General features: G+C 37.4%; 1 protein-coding gene across 5 annotated transcripts in view; it reads right to left on the bottom strand.

The window, feature by feature from the left end:
- The window catches only part of LOC124148260 (dual specificity tyrosine-phosphorylation-regulated kinase 4-like), a 53,672-nt gene extending 32,144 nt beyond the window's left edge, over positions 1-21,528 (bottom strand). Inside the window, exons 1-3 of one of the 5 annotated variants that reach the window (XM_048386477.1) lie at positions 21,373-21,528; positions 10,330-10,679; positions 3,420-3,528 (exon numbers count right to left, since the gene is read on the bottom strand). In XM_048386477.1, the coding sequence (XP_048242434.1) occupies positions 3,420-3,528; positions 10,330-10,436 (216 nt within the window). In that variant the 5' untranslated portion in view covers positions 10,437-10,679; positions 21,373-21,528. Of the gene's footprint in view, positions 1-3,419; positions 3,529-10,329; positions 10,680-13,054; positions 13,174-17,868; positions 18,232-21,372 lie in introns of those variants that run through there. The other 4 variants (XM_046519292.2, XM_046519282.2, XM_048386574.1 and 1 more) reach the window with 4 other exon arrangements.
- Between the last annotated feature and the right edge of the window lie 129 nt (positions 21,529-21,657).

Here is a 21,657-nt window from a genome sequence, read left to right as displayed (position 1 = left end):
CATCACTTTAGCCAAACTTTCCCCCTTGGAAATCGGCTTTTCGCTTAGAAATTTAAAGAAATGACACCTGGTACTTTTATTTGATGAACTAACCACCCCCATGCCCATACAATACCCAATGTTGCATTTTGAATACGCCAGGAATAACAGAAAATAATTTCATTGTCATGTAGATTAATGCACTGAAAATGAAACAAAATGGCAGACATCTCTCCACTATGACGTCTCAGCTACAGCTGGCCCTCTAGCTGGGATTTCTATATGCATATGCGCTCATCGTGTGATCAGGTCAGTTGTTTATTGCTTTTTAGATAACAATGAAATCACATATGCCTTTCTTTTGGAGTAAATATGAATTTGTAAGACTATTTAACATGTCATAAATTTTATTTTTTTTCGTAGATCTCCTATAAGGCGTCCCCATTACATGTGACTGCTTACTGATTGATTTAAGACTATCAGGTCCATACAAAAATGAAATACACACATTTATATTCAAAATACTGTCTCAAATACGGATATCACATCTTAAATGATAGGGCAGGGTACCCTTGTCGTATAAGGGTTCACTTGTCATGCCAAAGGCCAATTCCCCAAATGGGTACAAGTTGTGTGAAGCCCATTTCTGGTGTCTCCTCTCGTGATATTGTTGGTATACTGCCAAAAAACCTGTTCAGAATCGTAAATCTCTCATAGACTTTGTCAAGAAAAATAGTTTAGCAGCTGTGAATATGTGGTGTGATTGTTTAGCTCGGATGTGGGCCACAGTTGGCAATTGATACTATCTTGATTCCAGGGGAGTTACATGGCCTCGCAACATTTTTTGCAAGTGAAAGGAAATAATTGCTTCATGTCAACAGTCAACTTCACTTCTCCAATTGTGGGAAAAGAAAAGGTTGTAAGAGATAGCACTCCAACCTGCTGTGGTCAGTATTTCTTCCAAGAACACAGCTGTAATTCAGAAACTATTGCAACATTTTATGCCAATATAGTTTGCTGTATTGTCACATCATCAGATAAATTTATTCCACAATCCTTATTACCCATGCACTTAAAAGCCATAATAGGAAGGGATAGTGAGAGAACATCACCATGCTACAGGGGTCGATTTAACTGCTGTCCCATGACCAGTAAGAATTACAAAAGACTTGCTGAAACGTAACATAGATGGCCCATGAAAGGGTTAACTCAAAGAGAGAAATATGTCGATCATCTCGGTAGAATGACAACCGGCCGTCATTTTGTAATGTTGTGTACAACAACATCTTTATTTGCTAAACAATCACCATGGATTGAGGCAAATGGAAGCCAAGATTAAATCTCAGAATGCAGGAAAAGGTGTTTCCCGGGTGAGGAGTTCTAAAATTTTCAGAGCCCACTAGGTGCAGGTTTGCCCTGACAAAGAAAACCTGCATTCTTGACGCAATCCATGAAGAAAATATGCAATATTATTTCTCCATTGTGTCAGTCATGACCCAGATCATTCAAACTGTCAAAAACAATTAATTGCAAAAAAAACCTATTAAAATTTGAAACGGACATCACCCTTGACAATAAAATATGAACGATATCAGCTTTGTCTGATGTTAGAAAATCTGGTGTCTTAAAATGGAACAGCCCTAACAATGGGATGAAATTGCGTACTTCAGTTGACAGGTATTTCCGGTGTTGCGTGGTTGCAATGATCAGCTTATATTTTTTGAGAAGGGGAAAAACATTGTGTGAGTGTAATACGTAATTAATAAATATGTAAGTAAATTTTGGGAGCCATGTGTTACCGCACGCTATAACCAAGTTAGCGCTACATTGATGGAATCATTTTATCCGCAAAACTATCCTTACTGTATATAGATGAGCTTTTGAGAAACTTAGTTAAGAGTAAGAAGGTATATATTGCACTGGACATCATCATTACAGCTCCCAAACCAAATTGATGACATCTTTTTTATTTCTCCAGTTTGAGCACATTTTCAAGAAATGTTCTCCATTTGTTCAAGATACAGTGAGCAATGTATGTTTACATTATCTACTTCAAAGAGCAGGGTATTGACTTTTGGCTCAGCAGGTACTGCCACCATCAATATCAAGTTGTATGGTCAATCAATCCCAACTACTAGAGAAATTAGACAAGCTGGAAGTTTACTCAAAATGTTTTGACTCTGAATACAGCTCCTGGGAACAGACTCCAACTCATAGATGAAGTCTACAATGGCGTTGCTGTTAGGACTGAACCCTCTTGTCCCATGTACCCTAAGTGGATTGACAATTGTGGCAAAGCTGAACTGTTATCATTAGAGCATGCAAAGGGAGCTGCTTTGAAAAATGCACAAGGCCTCCTCGTACCATTAAGATTAATATTAGTAATGCTTAGGCTTAATTGGATGGACACCTTTGGAATCAGAAATAGACAAGAGAAAACTGCTGTTTCCAGGGAACCTATGCAAAAGCAGAATAGAGTTCCTTCCAAGAAGAATCTTCAATACCAGACTCTCCCTCTCAAATTCCCTTGGAAATGTTCCTGACATTAAGTATATTATATCCAAAAATAATCTTGAATAATGCCTGAACAGCCTTAGCACCCATTCATTTTCAGGGTCCTGTAAAGTAAAGAAATGGTGTAGTATACTGAACGTTTTGATAACTACTTTAGAGCCTGGAATGAATCAATGATCATGTGGACAGTGGTCAAGACTGATGAAAGAAATGACAGACACACATAACTGCTCTTGATGCGCTGAAGGTACGATGAAAATTATTGTGTGTCCATTGGGACGCAGTATATTCTTTTTCAGCATCCAATCTCACATTTGTGTCTACTTGACGCACATTTGTGCATCATGTAAAACCCTGATATATGCTTGTCGTAAGGGTCTGGTTAATGGATTGGGTGGTCAGGTTGATAGTGTGTCATCATACCCCGATGGTGTGGATCGTTGCTCACAATTTCGATCACTGGATTGTCCGTTCCAGATTTGATTATTTACAGGCTGCAATCATATAGCTGTGATATTGGTGAGTGTGGAGTTAAACAACAACAATAACACATGTCATGATTTACAGATTAATGGAATTAACTTAAATATTCTCCTAGTTCTGTTCCCAAGGTATCCAAAAATGGAGCTGTTAGTCAGGTGTAGAAATAAACTCATCTTAGACAATAGACCTAATGATGTTATAAATAAGAAATCCTGCCAATTTTAGTAAATTCTACTAGTTCTGTGGATACTGTAACCATAATGAATTTGGGTTGGGGCTGTAAGACCAACTGGCGTTCAGACTCAGCTTATTTCGAAGTATCAGGCATCCAATACACAACAACATTTTGCATACTGTACATGCTGAATATACACAATGATAATCACAATGCACCCAAAAACAGAACAGTGTATGGAGAAACTTATCTACACAAATATACTTACAGCATGAGATTGGTGAGAAACCGTCATTGGCACAATGTAAGGCAGCTGAAGTGGTCTTGAATGGCTCTGTTCCACTTTAGATCTTTCACCTTTCATTCTTTTGAAACGGCTGAAAATACATTTTCCAAGTTTTAAACAAAATATAACAACAATGAAAAACATGAATAATTATTATTTGTGACAAAGATCATACAAATATATTTTACCTTCAAATGTCTTCACCATTTTATCTACTATCATGTCTCTAGAGTCAATTAATTCTCCTAAGTCAACCAAGTCTTTTCATACACATAGATTACACTAAGCATTGCTAAGCCCTCTGTATTCTTCTCAATCAATAAGTATGTTGAGGATAACCAAAACAATTTAAACCATTATCAATAAGAAAATACCTATTGCAAAACAACTGATCAAACCGAATCTCAACCATCAAGTTCCAAATTTACCAGCATGCTGAGAAAAGACAATTACTGAGTCTATAGCTTTTAAATTTGTTCTCATTCATTGATCACTAATATTCAATCCAGTGAGAGTTAGCAAAAAGAGTCATGTATGCACCCTCACATCCGAGGTATGGAAATCCACGAGATGACACTCAAGAGATAAAATCATATTGATCGGATTAGGCTGACATATGGCTACATACCAATTGGGAGATATCTTATCGGAAAGCCTTTTAGGTACACAGAAATCTTTCACTCAAACTTTGCTTAACGAAGATACAAACTGGAGATAAGCTATAAATGCAAAATAGTTACACCAAAGTATGGCAACTGGTCATGAAGTTGTTGTCCTAAAAACAATTCCAAAATTAAATTGTTGGAGTCTGCGACTAGAACCAAGACACTGCCTTTGGCTGAAACCTAAATTTGAGTAAAATATTTCTCAAACTATTCTTTTATCATAAGTATAATAGCCTACATGTTCACAAGGTTATGTCTTAGTCCTGTTGTTATTAATTATTGATCATGTTGACCCAAGTCATTTTTTTTAAACAATAGACAATATTAACCAATTACCAAATAAATAAAGTCAGCAATTTCTTAAGCGGCTAGGTCATCTTTCATCAGATTAAATTCTTAGATCGTTTATCAGATTAAATTCTGAGATTTTTCTGTATAAACAATACTGTATTCTATATGAAGATTTTGAAATTAATCACACTTCAGTGTATATAATATCTCATCTTAGGTCATAAATAAGAAGAATCATAAAATTATTAAGAAGCTTAACAATGCATCTTGCAAATATTATATATCCAAACATGCACATACAAATTTCCTGGTGGTTTCCACCAGGGGAGTAATAATCAGTTCCATTCAGTAAGTCATAAAGCTCAGTTCCATAAATCAATAAAAAAACAAAACAGCAGAGAGTGGAGAGTCTTCAAACTGTGAATAAACATAATTACTGTCATTCATGCAGTGAAAGCTCATTAAGACATATTGATAAAGCAGGTACCAGGAGTTTAGACAATTGGCTTCATGTGATAAATCAATCACAGATGAGGTTGGCCAGTCATTGATGCTCTGCTGGTATCAGATTTTATCAGTCAGGTACCTTCCAGTCCATATTCCTATCCGAATATTTCTTGCTTGAGTGTGAATGCTCTAACAGACACCTGGTGAGGATATTATACCGGTATATATGAACAAAAATAAAATAGTTAGTGCTAAAGCATTGTAGACCACCTGGGTATGCAGTCAACAGCTTACAATGTAAAAATAAACAGCCATACATTTCAGATAAAAGTTGCTGTCAGCATCACTATTTAAATGTTTTCTGAATAAATTGTGAGGACTAACAACAATACATATGCAAAAAGTTACCAAACCGTTTTTTTATTAACAAATAAAGTTTGTTCTACCCCCATGTGTAGTGTAATAAAGTGTTTTTTTTGCGCTGAAATAATATAGCTAAAGCATGAGGATAGAGTAGTCCCAAGATAAAACAAATTCGATGATTGCGGCAGGAGAAAGACGTGTGTAGCATGTGGACAACTAAAGTCATGACATGTAAGATTGAACATCCTTTCATCACGCGTTGTGTGGCAGTTGTCAACGCACATGGTGGCCATACACGCTACTGAACTTGTGTGCCATCAGATTCTCGTGCTTGGGACTAATGATTTAAACTGTTGATGTTATTACCGAATACCGAAGGTGCTTGGAACAAATTATGGTTACCACCGTTAATTAAAATCCTTCTTTGGACATTAACAAATAAAAAAATACCTTCTCTGATACATTTGTCCGTTTTATATCATATATAGGATTACTTTTAAAAATGTGAAGTTTTTAATTTGACTCAGTATAGATCAACATATCTGTAGGTGTAGGCACACAACAGGTGTCATATTTCTGACCATGTACACATGATCAAATTACAATTATGGTAATGAATTTAAGTTTACCATGTTTACAATAATTTTATGAGACTAGAAACTTGGCAGGTTAGGTTACTCTGTAAATTCTTTGCTGAGTACAGCGAGCCTGTACTCCCTGTAATTTGTCTGTCAGTATTCTATGAACAAAAAGAATTGCACCGCTTTAACAGTAATAGAATCATGTAAAAAGTCACAGTATATTATAACTTGTAAATCAAGTCTTTATGAATTGTTTTACACAAAATATATAAGTTTGAAAATTGAGGAGTGAAAAAAAAACGCCAACTAAAATTGGCATATGATTGGCTGATATGTAATCATACCCTGATTGTGTGAAGTCTTCTGATTGTGTGGATCATTGCTCTTGCTTTCACTCACTGGTTTGCCTAGTCCAGACATTAAAAGACATTCACTACTAAACTGCACTCATGTTCACCATTAACATGGCCTCTGGTCACCTGGTACTAAGACTACTATCCTGAACATGAGCTGGTTGTGTTTGAAATTCCTTGTATGGCTGTTGTATTAATGTGCCAACTGCACATTTAAATCCCATTTGTTCAATGAAAATAGAGTGTGATGATTTTTATTATGGAAGCAAGTGATAAATATCCCTTCACACAAGCAGACTGGAAAACCATTTTGCAAATGATGAACAGAATGCACTTGAAGAACAGAATTTCAAAAATACTCTTTCTGTTGTCACTGAAAAGTATTCTTCTGATTGTCACACCCTTATCTCAAAGGGTACCTAAACATTCATAAAAGTATGCTATGGTACATTTGAACATAATTCCAATTATATCCATAGAATTAGTCCAAGATATTGATATGGGAGATGGATTTTAGTTACAGTTTCAACTTTAACTATGAAAACAATGGGTGCGCACACTGTGCAGGGATTCATATCAATTCATTTTCTAGAACAACATAGTCATAAGAAATGACCTAACCATGTTTAAGATATTTTAGTCAAAATTTGGTCTCCTGCACAATTACTGGATGTGTTAAAAATTCTAGAAAACATTTATGGAATAACTTATTCTCTGCAGACATAACTATGATAACCATGTTCTAGTATCAGTGTTCATAACTGGGTCTAATGTGTCTCTTAGCTCATAAGCCTGATAAAGTCATATCAGTGATAGAAACTAACAGTTTTTGTCCACTTGTCCCTATAATGATAGCATATAGCAAAACTATTAAAAAGTGAAAATTTCTGCTAGTCCTTATGATACCTTAACTATTTTGCAGTTTGGCAAGGACTATAGGACTAGTGCAAATGACTATAATGACTAATAATCATGACAATACTGGTATAGTGTTGTTACAATTTGTGCCTTCAACGTGTAAAAGGGCAGTTTCTTATGTATACATGTATTATCATACTAATATTGTGGACGTAAACATGGCCACCAGGCAATCTCATTAAAATCAGACCTAAGTTCTCGCTGCCGCTAAACAAAGATCTGAGGACATCCCATTACGGGTCACATCAGAACGAACTTTCATCCGACCAATCAAAGCGTCGCTTACCAGATCATGAAAGTGACAGTCGGAATGTGTTTTCTAATCATGCAACCTCCAAAACGTTCACAGGGGGTATTACGGCCTGTATGACTGGTTCCTTCAGAATTATCTTCTATCTCTCGCTTCCGTGGGATTATCATTTGAACGGAGGAGGCGTTTCACAGTACGTCGGAAGCACTGCTATACAATCTCAACCATAAATTAGACATTCCCGAATGTACGTTTGTTCAGTTTTCAAAATTTTAATCGAGGACTGTGTCAACTTATTTTTCAAGCATAGTCTGAAATGGAAGTCGCCAGTTTGAAACGAGTGCCGTAAAACTCGAGAAAGCTACTTTCTTATAGGCTGATGTCGACTTCTTCTTAGTCATTTCAGTGGTTGGTCAAAGTTCACGAAAGGTCGTTCTGACGTGACCCATAATGGGATGTTCTCAGATCTTTGTTTAGCGGCAGTGAGAACCTAGGTCAGATTTTAATGAGATTGGGCCACCAGGTTCCCAGGATTTGTCATTTGAAAACAAAATACCATCAAGGTTTGTGCTAGATTGGGCATGAAATTAAAAATGTACGGCAATAGTTTGCTTTCAAATACATTATTCATGTTCATGAAAAACTACAAACTGTGAATAACTCTTGTGTCTCTACAGTAACATGTAGACTACCATTATAGCAGCATTGTAAGGAGTATTTTTTTAATCACCAATCATCGACTGTTTAAGATTCATTGACTCGGCACGATGTGCTTTTCAATTGGAATCTATTGGTATTCGAGTTTGTTTGTTGCACAAGCTATTCCGACTGTAACTGTCAGTAAGTGAATTTTGCGATCCTTTGATACACAATCACTTTATCTAACAGTTGAAATATATGCAACCGTTTTATCTGATAGTTGTGATATATACATTAGTTTTATTTCAATTGTGTATTTACAGTTTTTGTTGCATATTTGATATGCTAGGATTTGATTTGTCTGCATATTTCAGTTTATTTAATGCATATTTTACGCCAGTACGCAGCTTATCTCAAGCTCTGAATGACGACCTGTGTCTCTTTGGGGGGATAGATTGAGGTGAAATCTTTTGAACATAACATTGTTACCAAGCCAACAAAACAGGGTCTGTCTGGCACATACAAATAATAGGTGATGAAGTTAATCACCTGACATATTAACATTCATGCCTGCTTTAGGAGACAATTCTGCAGATTGTGAAACTGCACATCAACTCATTGTCATCCACACCCTTTATTGTCTGTTTATGTGAAATCTCCGTGACATACTACCAGTATTCAAAGATACACTTAATTCCAGGGGTAGACAACATTGGTCATATCCAACTAGTTCAGAGCTCATGTCTGACAAGTGGTTAAAGAAAAATATCTAGAGTAGAAAACAACTAGTCCCCCTGGATTTTCACTAGTCTAAGACTGTTGGACTAGTGACCATGTCTAACCCTGAGTTTCTAACACATTATACAATTTTACAATCAAACTTTAGGGAAATTGTCCAGAATAATATGCAAGGGCATGAATACCCAAAAGTTCTGTAGATATTGTAATTGAGATTATATGAAATAACAACTGTAATGAATCCAGATGAAATTAATAGCAAAGTCTACAAACCATTTTTTTTATTGAAAACCCAGAACAAAACTCTTAACTGTTAAAAAATATGCAGTTGGCTGCTTGAATAAACAAATGAAGCTATTTGCAAAGAAAAATCAATTTACTTCATAGCATGTTATTAATCAAGAATGTTTTTAGTGTTTTCAATAATCTGTATGTTGCCAAGCTGACTAATCCTAAATATCTTGGCAAAACGAAACCAGTTTACTTAATGCATGTTATAGAGGACATGTGTTTATGCAATTCAATAAACAATTACATTTGGCAATACTGTTGTATTTCAAGGCAAAAAAATGACTTGATATTATTCATGAAAGTTTTGTTATATGTGACATGCTAAACTGATTCAGTGTTTGAAATAAAAGGTCATCCGGGCTGATTGGTCTTGAAGTTTTCTTCTGTAGTATTTTAATCTAAGGAACCCTAGGGACCCCTCAGATCTTGAATTTCATCCTTAGTTTCAAACACTGTGATTCATATGTATAGTGATAAAATACATAAACTGAATATTAAAAAAGAATATCTGTTTTGGAAATGGGAATTATTTCTTTTCAGCCTATATTTTCTGTTTTGTATTTCCTAAATAACAAATTTTGTCCTTTTTCACCTGTTTTCTTATTTTCATTACAACCATAAACCTGGAGAATGTATAATTCAATGCTGAACACACCAACCCTCAGTCAATGAACTATTGATCAAGATGTCACCATGGTCACAGTAACACATCTCTTCCCTATAGCATTATGAATGTGTCTACTACTGCATTACATTTAGGGACTGGTAATTTATTATAAGGGGTGGGTTGAGATTGTTCATATTTAGCTGACAACAACAACACACACACACACACACACTCAACACACACACACACACACACCACCACCCCACACAGGTTCTCTTATCAATATGTAAAGAGCAACTACATGGATTTTACCTATGGTACATACCCCTAAACATGCTAAATACCCTGTATACACAAACTCAAAAAAATACTTTAAGCCAGTAAAGGGGTACTTGACATGTATAGTATACCTTAAAGTCATAGGTGATAGAGTTCTGTTTATTATTATCAAGACATAAAATACAGCAAGATATATGAAGAAGAAACAACGAAGATACAATAATTGCTCCTGCAATATGACACTCAATATGTACTTTACTGAGTAAGTCGGGTTAATGTTAAAAACAACTTATATATAACAAAGAAATAATTTTCTGAAACCATTCACAAATATATAAGGTTATATAAAGATTTAGTAATTATATATCACTACTAAAACTATATATAACCTTACAAGAATAGTCATACACCCATAGTCAAGCAGGACATGGGTTACACTTGGATGAACAAACTGAACAACACCTGCCTACCTTTTCTTTCGGACAAGTTTAGTCCCTTTAGGATTCATTCCAAAGGTAATTGATCCATAACATTCTTGATTGGGTAGTGCAGCATCACTGGTTGCAATCTTAACCATTAAAATATGTTAGGATTCCTTCAAAAAACTCCTCTGTATCTGCTAGCCACAGTGAAATGCCAGTGCCCATACAGTCCACAGTGATGGGGCAATGAGGGAGTGATCGATAGCCGTCCGAGATGTCCAGCAGTTTATTCACAACACAATGTAACCACAGATGGCTGTCTCCAGTTCTGTTAACAAGTGACCGAATCAGCTTCAGAATGGAAGCTTGTTCTTTCAGTCAGCACAATTGATCTGGATCTGCAATTATGGTTTGAAACATTAGATAAACTACATACCTGCAGCTGACCAAGCATGCTGTTTGATCTACACAACCAACAAAAGATACTGTCTAGTAATGTCCACATACCTAAACTTGATCCCTCTCAGCAAAAGGAGGTTAGTTAAATGGGGCTAAGCTATACCTTAAAATTGGCATGCCACGGGGGCTTTTACAACATAGCCAAAATATGTGTGCTCAACAGATAATAACGGAACACATTATTCCCTTATTGACAAGAATAAGAATATAACTTAATCAAAACCCATTTGAATGCAAGGATTAAGTCTTGAACATGACAACTGACATATTTTCTTATTACTTTATTTACTTATAGACTTACCCTTAGCCTGTTTGGCAACTCAAGGGTATGGGAAAAGTTTGATTTATTTACCTACATTGTCATGGACTTTCCACACCATTTTGTTAGGTTTTAACTGTTACTTATATATCTAAAATACCATATTGGATAATGTTTAAAATGAAGGGGGTCCTGGAGTCTTTAAACTTTGCCACTATGGTATTTGAATGTGGCAACTTGTTAATAACTTTCAACATGGAGGTTATGGCATGGACTCTTGACTTAAATGCTTGATTTTATTCACTATACATACTTACTAATTAACAGTAAAAATACATCTTCAATCAAAGTTGCAATAGTCTTAGGCCTTCAAACCATCTTTAAAATGTTCCACACTCAAGTTTATTCACTCTCAAAAATTTATTTTGATGACGTGTCATCTTTGTACATGAAATCACTTAATTATGAACTGCAGTTACTAGTTACAGGGGGCGGTCGGGTAGCCTAGTGGTTAAAGCGTTCGCTCGTCACGCCGAAGACCCGGGTTCGAATCCCGACATGGGTACAATGTGTGAAGCCCATTTCTGGTGTCCCCCGCCGTGATATTGCTGGAATATTGCTAAATGCGGCGTAAAACCGAACTCACTCACGCACTGGTTACAGTCTGAGACTTTAGCCAGTAGTCCAAAGCTCAAATGTCCAAAAGTTTGCGGCACAGACGACTATAAGTACAAGTATGAAGTTACTAAATTAATAATTATAGAGATAATTAATTTTGAAGGGGTAAATAATCTGTTATTAGTACGCAGGATTTGTTTTTATAAATTTTTCGACTAAGTTTTTGACCAGCATGGTACTTTGCTCATATTATCATCCACCATAGTACTGACTTGATTATTTACAGGTGGCCTTGACAACGGCTGGAATTTTACTGACTCAGTGACTGTGGCGTAAAAAACAACATTTACTCACACATGCACTGTGTGTTGGAAAAAAGGCAATTTGCAATACATATTTTAGAAAACCATTTGCCTAAAATTACAAGATAACTTACATAAAAGGATTCCATTAATGCACAACAGTTGGAAATAAATTAAAATTACTTAATCATGAATCAAATAAATATATGTCACTAAATCTTTGTTGTGTGATTCCTTAGCCACATGTATTTTAATTTGATGCATAAGTGTGATAAGGCAAAGCAAGTCCAGTCATGACTTTTGTTTAAAGCTGCTTCGAAACAGTGTTTTAGTATATCATGGCATACCATCATGATGTTGGCGGAGAGCCTGAAGTGATGAACATATAGATCTAGAAGACATTTTCACACTTTCATGTCTTTTCGGGACTAGAAATCTTAAAAAATATTTACAAAATATTAACTTATAAAACATACTTGACACTGTTAATTAATAACAAGAAGTGTCCTGCAGCAAACCTTATTAACAAAGAAGGCTTGCTGCTTATCATATCTATATCAGGTAATTGCCCACTGGGGCGTGGCCTTTTGCTAAGTCGTCTGAAAGAAGCGTATTACAGTGTTTATATAGCCTGTATATTCGTCCAAGTTTGACTCAGGCCTACAGCATAAGTGTATTTTAAGAGGCTGCATCAATGCATGTAGAAATCGCTAAATGTAAATCATAATATAGGTACATAGACCTTTAGTTTTATTTATATAGTCCAGGCCTAGGTATCGTCATCAAGATCAACTCCTTGTCGGAGGTCGTCCATCATGACAATATTGCTACCTTGGAAACATGATCACAGTACTAGTCACACGTCTAACAACTGCCTTCAATAACAAACTTATAAAATCGGAGACAAACAATTGAAATTGATAGTAAAGTACTAGGTCTACATATAATGGCTCAACATCGCACACTAAACTGCTAAAGCTGCTGTACTTCGGGTCTTGCAGTTGCAGTTGCAGTTTAGCCTAATCGATCGGCTCGAACTCTAATCGTCTTATATAGATATACACAACTCGAAACATCTACTTGTGGTAATACAATAGCTTATCATAGAAATGTGAGATGTGTCCGGTCACAGTACCTTCCTGTCATTTATCAGATATATTAGATAATGACAACTTGTCCCCTGCATCAGGCCACACACGATTGTCGTCTGCACGCGTCCCATTGTTGTGATTATCATCCGGTCACGTGACTTATCTATATCCAATGAAAATCCGTTTGACAAAGATTGTTCGTCCATCTCATTCATTCATAAAACTGGTAGGAGCAATATCAACGGGATGTACATCACGGATTTGTTTCATCATATAACTGCATATATGGCGTCTACTTTTTTAGCTTTTAACAATATCAGAAAAAGACAAAATAGCCGAATTTAGCCTCCATAACGCAGAAACAAATTCTTTTTGAAATTATGTGAAATTTTAAAGTGTGACAACAGCCAAAAAAATCTCTGTTCAGGTGTCCTTATCATTCATATGAAAGTTATTTCATTTGCATGGGATTTAATCTATTTTATGTTTCTATTTCATTTTTATTTGTTTATTGGCTACGGTGAACTGGTTCAGAGAGAACGAGACAGGTTTGATATTTGTTTCTGTTTCTAACGGGGGAAATCGGAAACTAGTCCACATGCATGGGATCCAACGTTGTAACACAACTTGTCGTGAGAGGCGTCAGGAAAGAATGACCTGAAATGAACGTGCGAGGAAAATCCGATACCAGGTGTAAATAATTAATCGTTAATTTATGACTTAATTAAGTCAGAATAGATGGACACACCCGTGGGCTTGATTTGGTTTACCCGAGACGAGGAAACGCAGGCAAAGTATACCTGCACATGCAACACTGTCAGGTTAAACGGCAATGGCAACACCTCACTAGACAGTGGATATACTTAAACGAGATCCACTAACAGATTGCACACAGAGATCAGACGATTTAGTTTTTTCGTTGCACTAAGTGACTTTCGAAGTTTCAAAGTAAGAGAGGTGATGTTTCTTGTCGTCGCTATGCAACGTTTGTTGATGAGGCTATGTTGTGGAAGGTAGGCTTAGGTTTGTCCTTTTTTTGTACCTGCAAGTGAGAAATTATGTCGTGGAAGGTAAACTTGCTGTTTTCAACTGCGTGACATTAATTTACAGTATAGTCGTAGCATTTCGCTGTTTGTCATCATCGTCGTCCTCGTCACCACTGTTGTCGTCGTTGATGTCGTAATTATTATGATCATTTCCATGTTCTCGTTACTTTGTCATTTGTTACCAAATACATAAAATATATGATATGTAAATAAGGCCATACTAATATAATGTAATGATCACCGTCGAACGCTGATTCATATTCATAACAATTTTCGTTTGTTGTTTGAAACCGCACCCAGCAATGTTCAAACTTCCTGACGGCGGTCTGTAAATAACTGCGTCTGGACCAGACAATTCAGTGATTGACATCATGAGCATCGATCTAGGCAATTGGTATAGGATGACATGCATCAACCAAGTCAGCGAACCTGACCATCCGATCCCGTTAGTCGCTTCTTACGACAAGCATAGTTGCTGAAGACCAATTCTAACCCGGATCTTCACGGTTCGTTTAACGCTATATCCAAATTATATATAATAAGAAGTTTGGTTGATTTATCTATCTTCAAATAAATAACATATTTTTGCTGTGTTAAATAGAGACTATTCGATGAGTGTGTGTCTGTGTGTGTCTGTGTGTGTCTGTGTGTGTGCGCGCGTGTGTGTGGAGTTGTATTGTGTTTACGAAAGATAGTAATAATGCATGCATTCTTGCACGTACACGAATGAGTGTGTTGGGTTTAACGCCGCTTTTAACAGTATTCCAGTTATATCGCGGCGTGTCAGCTTAATGTGGGAGGAAAGCCCGAAGTGATGCAGGTCTCAGACGTTTACCACTTCGATGAAATCCACGAGCACGGGTATGGTGCTGACAAACCTAGAAACATAATCGGGGTGACCCGGGATTCGAACCCACAATCATAGGTTTCTGGCGTCCAAGGGACGCAACTCTGCACAGCGAATCGCGGCGCCTTAGACGACTGGGCCACCCGTGCCCCCGGTACACGAGGGAGATAAATACTAATCATCCACACTTCATAATCAGCCGTAGTGAAGAATGTGTGTCGTCTAAACCGGTTCGCGAAGCGAAATAGGACAGCAAAATGTCAACATTATTACACTGTGACGTCATTATAATTGTGACGTCTTGAAACTTAGGTCAACAATGAAATGTTACGTCAACAGTGTTTTTATTTTAGAAATAAACGACGAGTGGGAGTTGTTTATTTCTTATATGAGATATCAACATTATGTACAGCCTCTTTAAGGATGTGGATAAAATGTACAATCTTCAAAAATATTATTCCCAAATTTTAATAATGATGACTCCCTGAATAGAATCCGACCTCGGAAATGTCGGACAAGACCATTTTACGAACAGGGGGGGTTACTTTGTTATTTCCTGCATATTCTAACAATCCCCACTTCGGTTATCTGTATCTTTTCTCCAAATACCGATTGTCCTATCTCGCCCACTTTTGGATGCGATCGTTCGGCCACTGCGTTTATCTGTGTAGCCCAGCTACATCTGTGAGAACAACTCACTAGAGGCTCCCCTCTCAAAAAAACCTTCGTACAATATATGACGTCATCAAGTTGCGAGCGCATCTCGAATCTCCAGAAATGACGTCATGATAGAACAATGTTTTTGCATGAAATAAACCACACTTTGTTCTTCATTGTTCTTTGCGATTTATCACGCAGCTATATTTTTCCCCACTTTTATCAACGAGTGTTGATATATTTGATATTAAAAGACACGAGGGTGAGATTTTATTTATCATCCAGCATCATTCTTCCAACTTTTTCAGTTTGTAGAAAGTAATAAGCAGTGTCAGTAGCAGAGCCATTAGTGATGTCATTTGATTGGGACGTCATGGTAACCAATGACTTAATGGTCTGCAAAGCATTGTGATGCAATTTCATTGCAGCGATATCTACAGTATAGATATCGCTTGTTCTCACCCAAGCGATATCTCCTGTGGGAGCCAGTTTTGGATGATAAATTACATAGATCATACAGTGCAACAAGTGCTCCATGTGGATGTTTGGACTCGCTAATTTGAACAACATCTTACCTGTGAAATGTATTCCTCATTAAATGCTGAATATATTAAATATATGACTCTCGTGGGTCAGGGTGGTCCGTCTCACCGTCCCCGAACTATATTACTTTCCCTTCCGCCCAACCCTTTCTGTAACGCTGTAGCCCTAACTGAAGCAAGTCTAGATTTTCCACAGGATTTACCATCTCAATGGGGCCCCTTTCCAATTTACATAGAGTTGATTGTTTCTAACAAAATTATATGTTCAAAGACTAAGCAGTAGTCTTGGGTCAGGGATAATTTCTTCAACAACCTTTCTGTGTTTATTTATGAAATTGACTATTTTATAAACATAGTATCTATTTTGTTATTGCAAATGTCATGTTTGTACCAGACGGATAAAAATGTTTGTTTACTTGTAGTCGTGGATGCGCTACACATGGATGTGTTGTAAAATCGTCGCTGACAAATTCTTGAACAAAATATCTGTTCTCAATACAAAATCCCAGGGGCCCGTTTCACAAAGAGATCGTAGGGCTAAGACGGTCGTAAGTCTATATTAAAGTATAGGAGTTACAGTAGTCGTAGCGCTACGATCGCTTTGTGAAACGGGCCCCAGGCCCCCAGCTAACCCTAAGAATATCAAATGGTCGGTCCCTAAGGCTGATTGTGAGAATTGAGGAATCACCCACACTGATAGCCCAAAGAACGTGTGTTTCATCCTTGATTTTTCAGTGTATTATATCGCCAATCTATAATATTTTTGAAAATTAAATGGAGATATCAAACACTGTATAATCGAGGATGAGACTTTTGTTCTCAAGAAATACTTTTCACCAAATTGCTTTACTTGCGTTAACACGAGGCTTTCACAATGTATAGTATACCCACGACGTAAGCAATCATTATGCAACATCTGCAAGCGATTGTCGATGTAGTATGTGGTCGTTTTATTTAAAATATGATATCAGTGGAATACCGTACTCTCTCCTTCCATGTGTGGATTCAAACAAGTGCCCAACGCGTGATGCACTGATATACTATCCCCTGCCTGGACGTTCTACAGTGAGTGAGTCGGGTTTAACACCGCTTTCAACAGTATTCCAATTGTATCAGTTTCATGTGGGACGAAAGCCCAAAGTAAATCAGGTCTAACACGTTTATCACTATGGTAATGTTCTTAAAACGAAAATCTGGGATTCGAACCCGCTGCCGCCAAATCACCGAAGAGCTCTTTCTCCAAATGGGTACTTTCTTATTGCATAACTATAATTATATTTGTATTTACGGTAAATATAATGAATATAGTATATGTAATGAATTATGGTTATCTCATTGCATGCCTTTTTGTTGTTTAACGCTGCACTCATAACATGTTTGTTTACAGCATTATATACAGTTTTGTATATTTAAGCAGTTCATGGATTCGTAAGTCAAGCTTGTTGAAAGCCAGAACCACCCAAAACAAAGATATGTTTCTCGTGATGAAAAAACATTTATTTTCATTGTGACAAGAAAACAGCATCTGACAAATTAATGTAATGTAAAACTACTATCACGAACATAACCTGTCAATCCCGCGTATAACCTAATATGTATATCGGCGAACATAATCACCGGTCTTGATTGTTCTAATTCCACGAAATTGCATACATTATGTGTTTCATTTAAATACGATTTTATAGATATGTTTTCATTATAAGAATTTATGACGGACACGCATATCTTATAGGAAATGTGTAAGGAATGACTGATTTATTTCTTACCTCATCTCTTGATTGCCACTGCATTGGTACTGATTAATCCATGCACCCATACGGAGAACTTTCGGAGGCACTTTCAATCATTTCCTCGTCATTGCGTTCATAAACTGTCTCAATTTACCTAACAACTTGTCGTGACAACAGGCAAACACACATCTGAACATTTACAATTCTAAATAATCCTCTGATAAGTTATTAATTATAATGACCACATGTGCGCGGCACAGTTTCGGAACTGACCATGCATCTTGTTGATGGTACATCCCCTCTATTTAATACCTGTAGTCTCGAGAGGTCTCGCGTGACGGTCTGGGTGTGATATCGATAAATAATCCAGCATAATTGATCCTTTCCTTGCTTGATACCTCACGGTGGCTCATTCCCCGTCTCACACGGGGGCCCAGGGGACATCGGGCCTGTCGTCATGGTGATCGGGGTCAAGTGACCAGATAGGTTCAATTACATAGTCAGCTATTTTTATTGTTTGGTTACTTTTAGAGAGTTTCAGCAAACACGTCAATAGATAAATCTGACAATACAGAGCATCTTGACAGCCTGAACGAAGAAATGATTTCAGGAGGGATGGTGAAGTAAAGGATTATGGGTGGTCAGCAATGTGCTTATTGAACTACATGTTTACACGTGTAAATATTTGTGTTTGCATGCATATTCATATTCCACATAGGTCAAAATAAGGGAAGCACACTAGACTGCAAGAAGTGCCTGTGTGACAATGAATAATATTTGAATATTAATATTTAAAGAAAGCTGCCCTCGTCATTGGAATGTTCCGAATGCAATAGAAACCTCTTGAAATATATTTCATAACAAAACTGTTTGGCCAAAGCGACGTAATTTTTACCCAAGGACCCGAAGCTATAGCTGTCAGTTAAAAATGCTTAAATCTCGAAGTTATTAAAAAACAAACTATTCATTTCAGGCATATATTTCTGACCAAAACTGTTCCTTTAAAAACTCTTTCCAACCTCTGACGTTCTGGTACTGACCTTTCAGCTGTCGGTGGTACTAGTATCGCAGACATCTTTAAAAATAAGATCAATGACATGTAGATATTTCCAAAAGATATACAGAGGTTAGGATATATGGAAGTAGAGAAGGGGAGGAGCCTAACTTGTTTCCAGGTATAATAAGAAGGGTTTTCTATATTTTACAACACACGGAATGGATGTGAGTGAGACGCGATATTGGTGTAGTCTGTGGTCCACTTAATGTTATCATAAACTCGATAATTCAACCCTCGTGGGTCAGGGTGTTCTGTCTCACCGTCCCTCAACCATATTTTCCCTTCCGCCCAGGTCTTTCTGAAATGCAAAAAACCTTAATGAAGCAAGTCTAGATTTTCCTTAGGTTTAGGAATCTCCCATCTCACTGGTGCTCCTTTTTTTCAATTTATATGGAGTTATTTGATTCTATCAACCTTATCTATTTTCAGAGACTAAGCGTTAGTCTATGATACTCTACACGTGACTATTTTACCATGGTATCCAGTCTCTTCCTGGTTGCTGTTCTCTTGTATTCCTTATGTCACTATTCGGGTGAAACCTCCATGCTATGATCCAGTGAAGGCCAATGTGAAAACACCAACAGACAGGTGGTTGCACGCCAACTCGTCAATATATCATAGCAACCTAACCACAGAGAGCTAGGGTTTAATCCCGTATAGCCACACTGACAATCATAAATCCCACGTATATATGTCACGATGACTCGTAAAGAAAAGTCGTGGATGAAGAAAACAAGAAGTTAAAGGAACCAGTTACGGCGTTGATCCAGGTCATCTGGGAAAACGTGCAGATCCCATCTACATCAAAAGATTCAAGCCGACCAACAGAGGCCAAGATAACGTCATCCCATCAGCCTGACATGACGTCATCTATTCTAGAATCACGCGCTGTAACTATAAATTGCAATCAAAGTCACTTTCAGACTTTTCTCCAGAAGCAATTTGAACTTTAATATAATCAGTATCTTCAGTTTCAAAATCGATTAAAATTTAGAAACTTATGACCACTAATAGTGTTGGATATCTAACAACTCTCTCTAAATCACCTAACCATGTGTATACAATGAGTATAACGTATACGTATCCTATTTTCATTACAGTAAACTACGGTTATAACGAACACGCTTAAAACGAACTGACGGATATAACGAACTTGCTTTTTTGGTCCCGACTATTTGCTGTAGTTATACTGTATATATGCTTATAACGAACTACGGTTATAACGAACTAAAATTAGAAGTCCCGTGAGTTCGTTATAACCGTACTTTACTGTACTTTTGTTAAATGCTGCCATTTTGTACATATTGAAAATTGTATTTATTTCTATCTTTGTACCACCAAGGGTGTTTTGTCCGAGAAACAAATGAGTTGAGAGTTGAGTGGTGATCCAAATTCACGTGGTGACGAATTCCACTACCTGTTCCGTTGTAAATCGCTGTCCAATAAACGAGCTATCTTGCTTAATAAATACTATTATGATTGGACAAACATCATAAAGTCTACAAAACTATTCAACACCAAACGTACATCTGTTATCAAGAAATTATCAAAGTATATCGTATTCCTAAATAACCATTTTAGTTGAAGACATAGATACATTGTGTTTATGGACTTTTCATCTTCCTGTCTCATATACGTTATATATATAATTGTGAGTAAATTGTATTAGCCATGTACCGCAGCTGAAGAGTGAGTGAGTATGGTTTTACGCCGCTTTTAGCAATATTCCAGCAATATCACGGCGGGGGACACCAGAAATGGGCTTCACACATTGTACCCATGTCGGGAATCGAAACCGGGTCTTCGGCGTGACGAGTGAACGCTTTAACCACTAGGCTACCCGACCGCCCCTCGCAGCTGAAGAGTGAAGAAAGGTGGTTGTTGTGCTTCTTTCCTACCATCATATTGACAATCTTGATTGTTCGTTGTTTTAGTTAATCTCTGCAAGTGCAATCAAAGTTACCTTCAGCCATGTCCTACATCCAAGGAAAAGATGTGCATCTGTACCGAAACGTCGGATTGAAAGTTGAAAGCCATCAGTCAACACTATAAGTCGACACTACAGCTTCTTAAATGCCGCGAGACCGCCTCCGTGGTCTAGTGGTAGAGCGTCCGCCAGGAGAGCGGAAGGTCCGGAGTTCGATCCAAAAGAAAGAAAGATGGTACTTGTTGTTACCCTGTCTGGGGCTCGGCATTAAGGGGCCAAAACAAGGACTGGTCGGCTCGGAGTCAGTGTACTGTGTCTGAGTGGGGTATTCATGTTATTCATTTGCGGCATTGAAGCTCCGTGTGCTAGCACAATAAATCGGCCTCAGTCGGGACTAGTACAAGCAGCCACACACACACACACACACATGCACGTCGCTATTTAAGTGCAATAATCTTGGACGCGACGTTAAACCCCATTTCACCTCATCTTTTAAATGTCGCTTAAAGATATTGCATAAGAGTTAGGCTAACTGTTTGTACAGAAGGTCACTCACCCGGTGCATCCTTACACGGTAGCCATCATGTCCAACCAAAAAAGAGTTTTGTCGTCTTTCCAGGACTGTGGACTACATTGGGAATATATGTGACTGGAGGAGGCGATGCCACGGTCTTTACAGCATGTCTGACAATTGTGTTAGGTGTTTTAACGTCAGTGGTCGATGAATGTGTGGGCGAATAGTCCGTGACGTTAGGAACATGTGCGTAAATCAGTCCAAGTTTTCTACAGCCCTGTTTAAAACAAACCTCATACGCGCGTGTTTGAGAAACTAGCCTTAATC

Source organism: Haliotis rufescens, unplaced genomic scaffold (assembly GCF_023055435.1).
Source record: "Haliotis rufescens isolate VD_foot unplaced genomic scaffold, xgHalRufe1.0.p SCAF_1, whole genome shotgun sequence".
NCBI classification, from domain to species: Eukaryota; Metazoa; Mollusca; class Gastropoda; order Lepetellida; family Haliotidae; genus Haliotis; species Haliotis rufescens.
The sequence above is the reverse complement of the archived record's forward strand: the minus strand, read 5'-3'. Positions and strand labels throughout refer to the sequence as shown.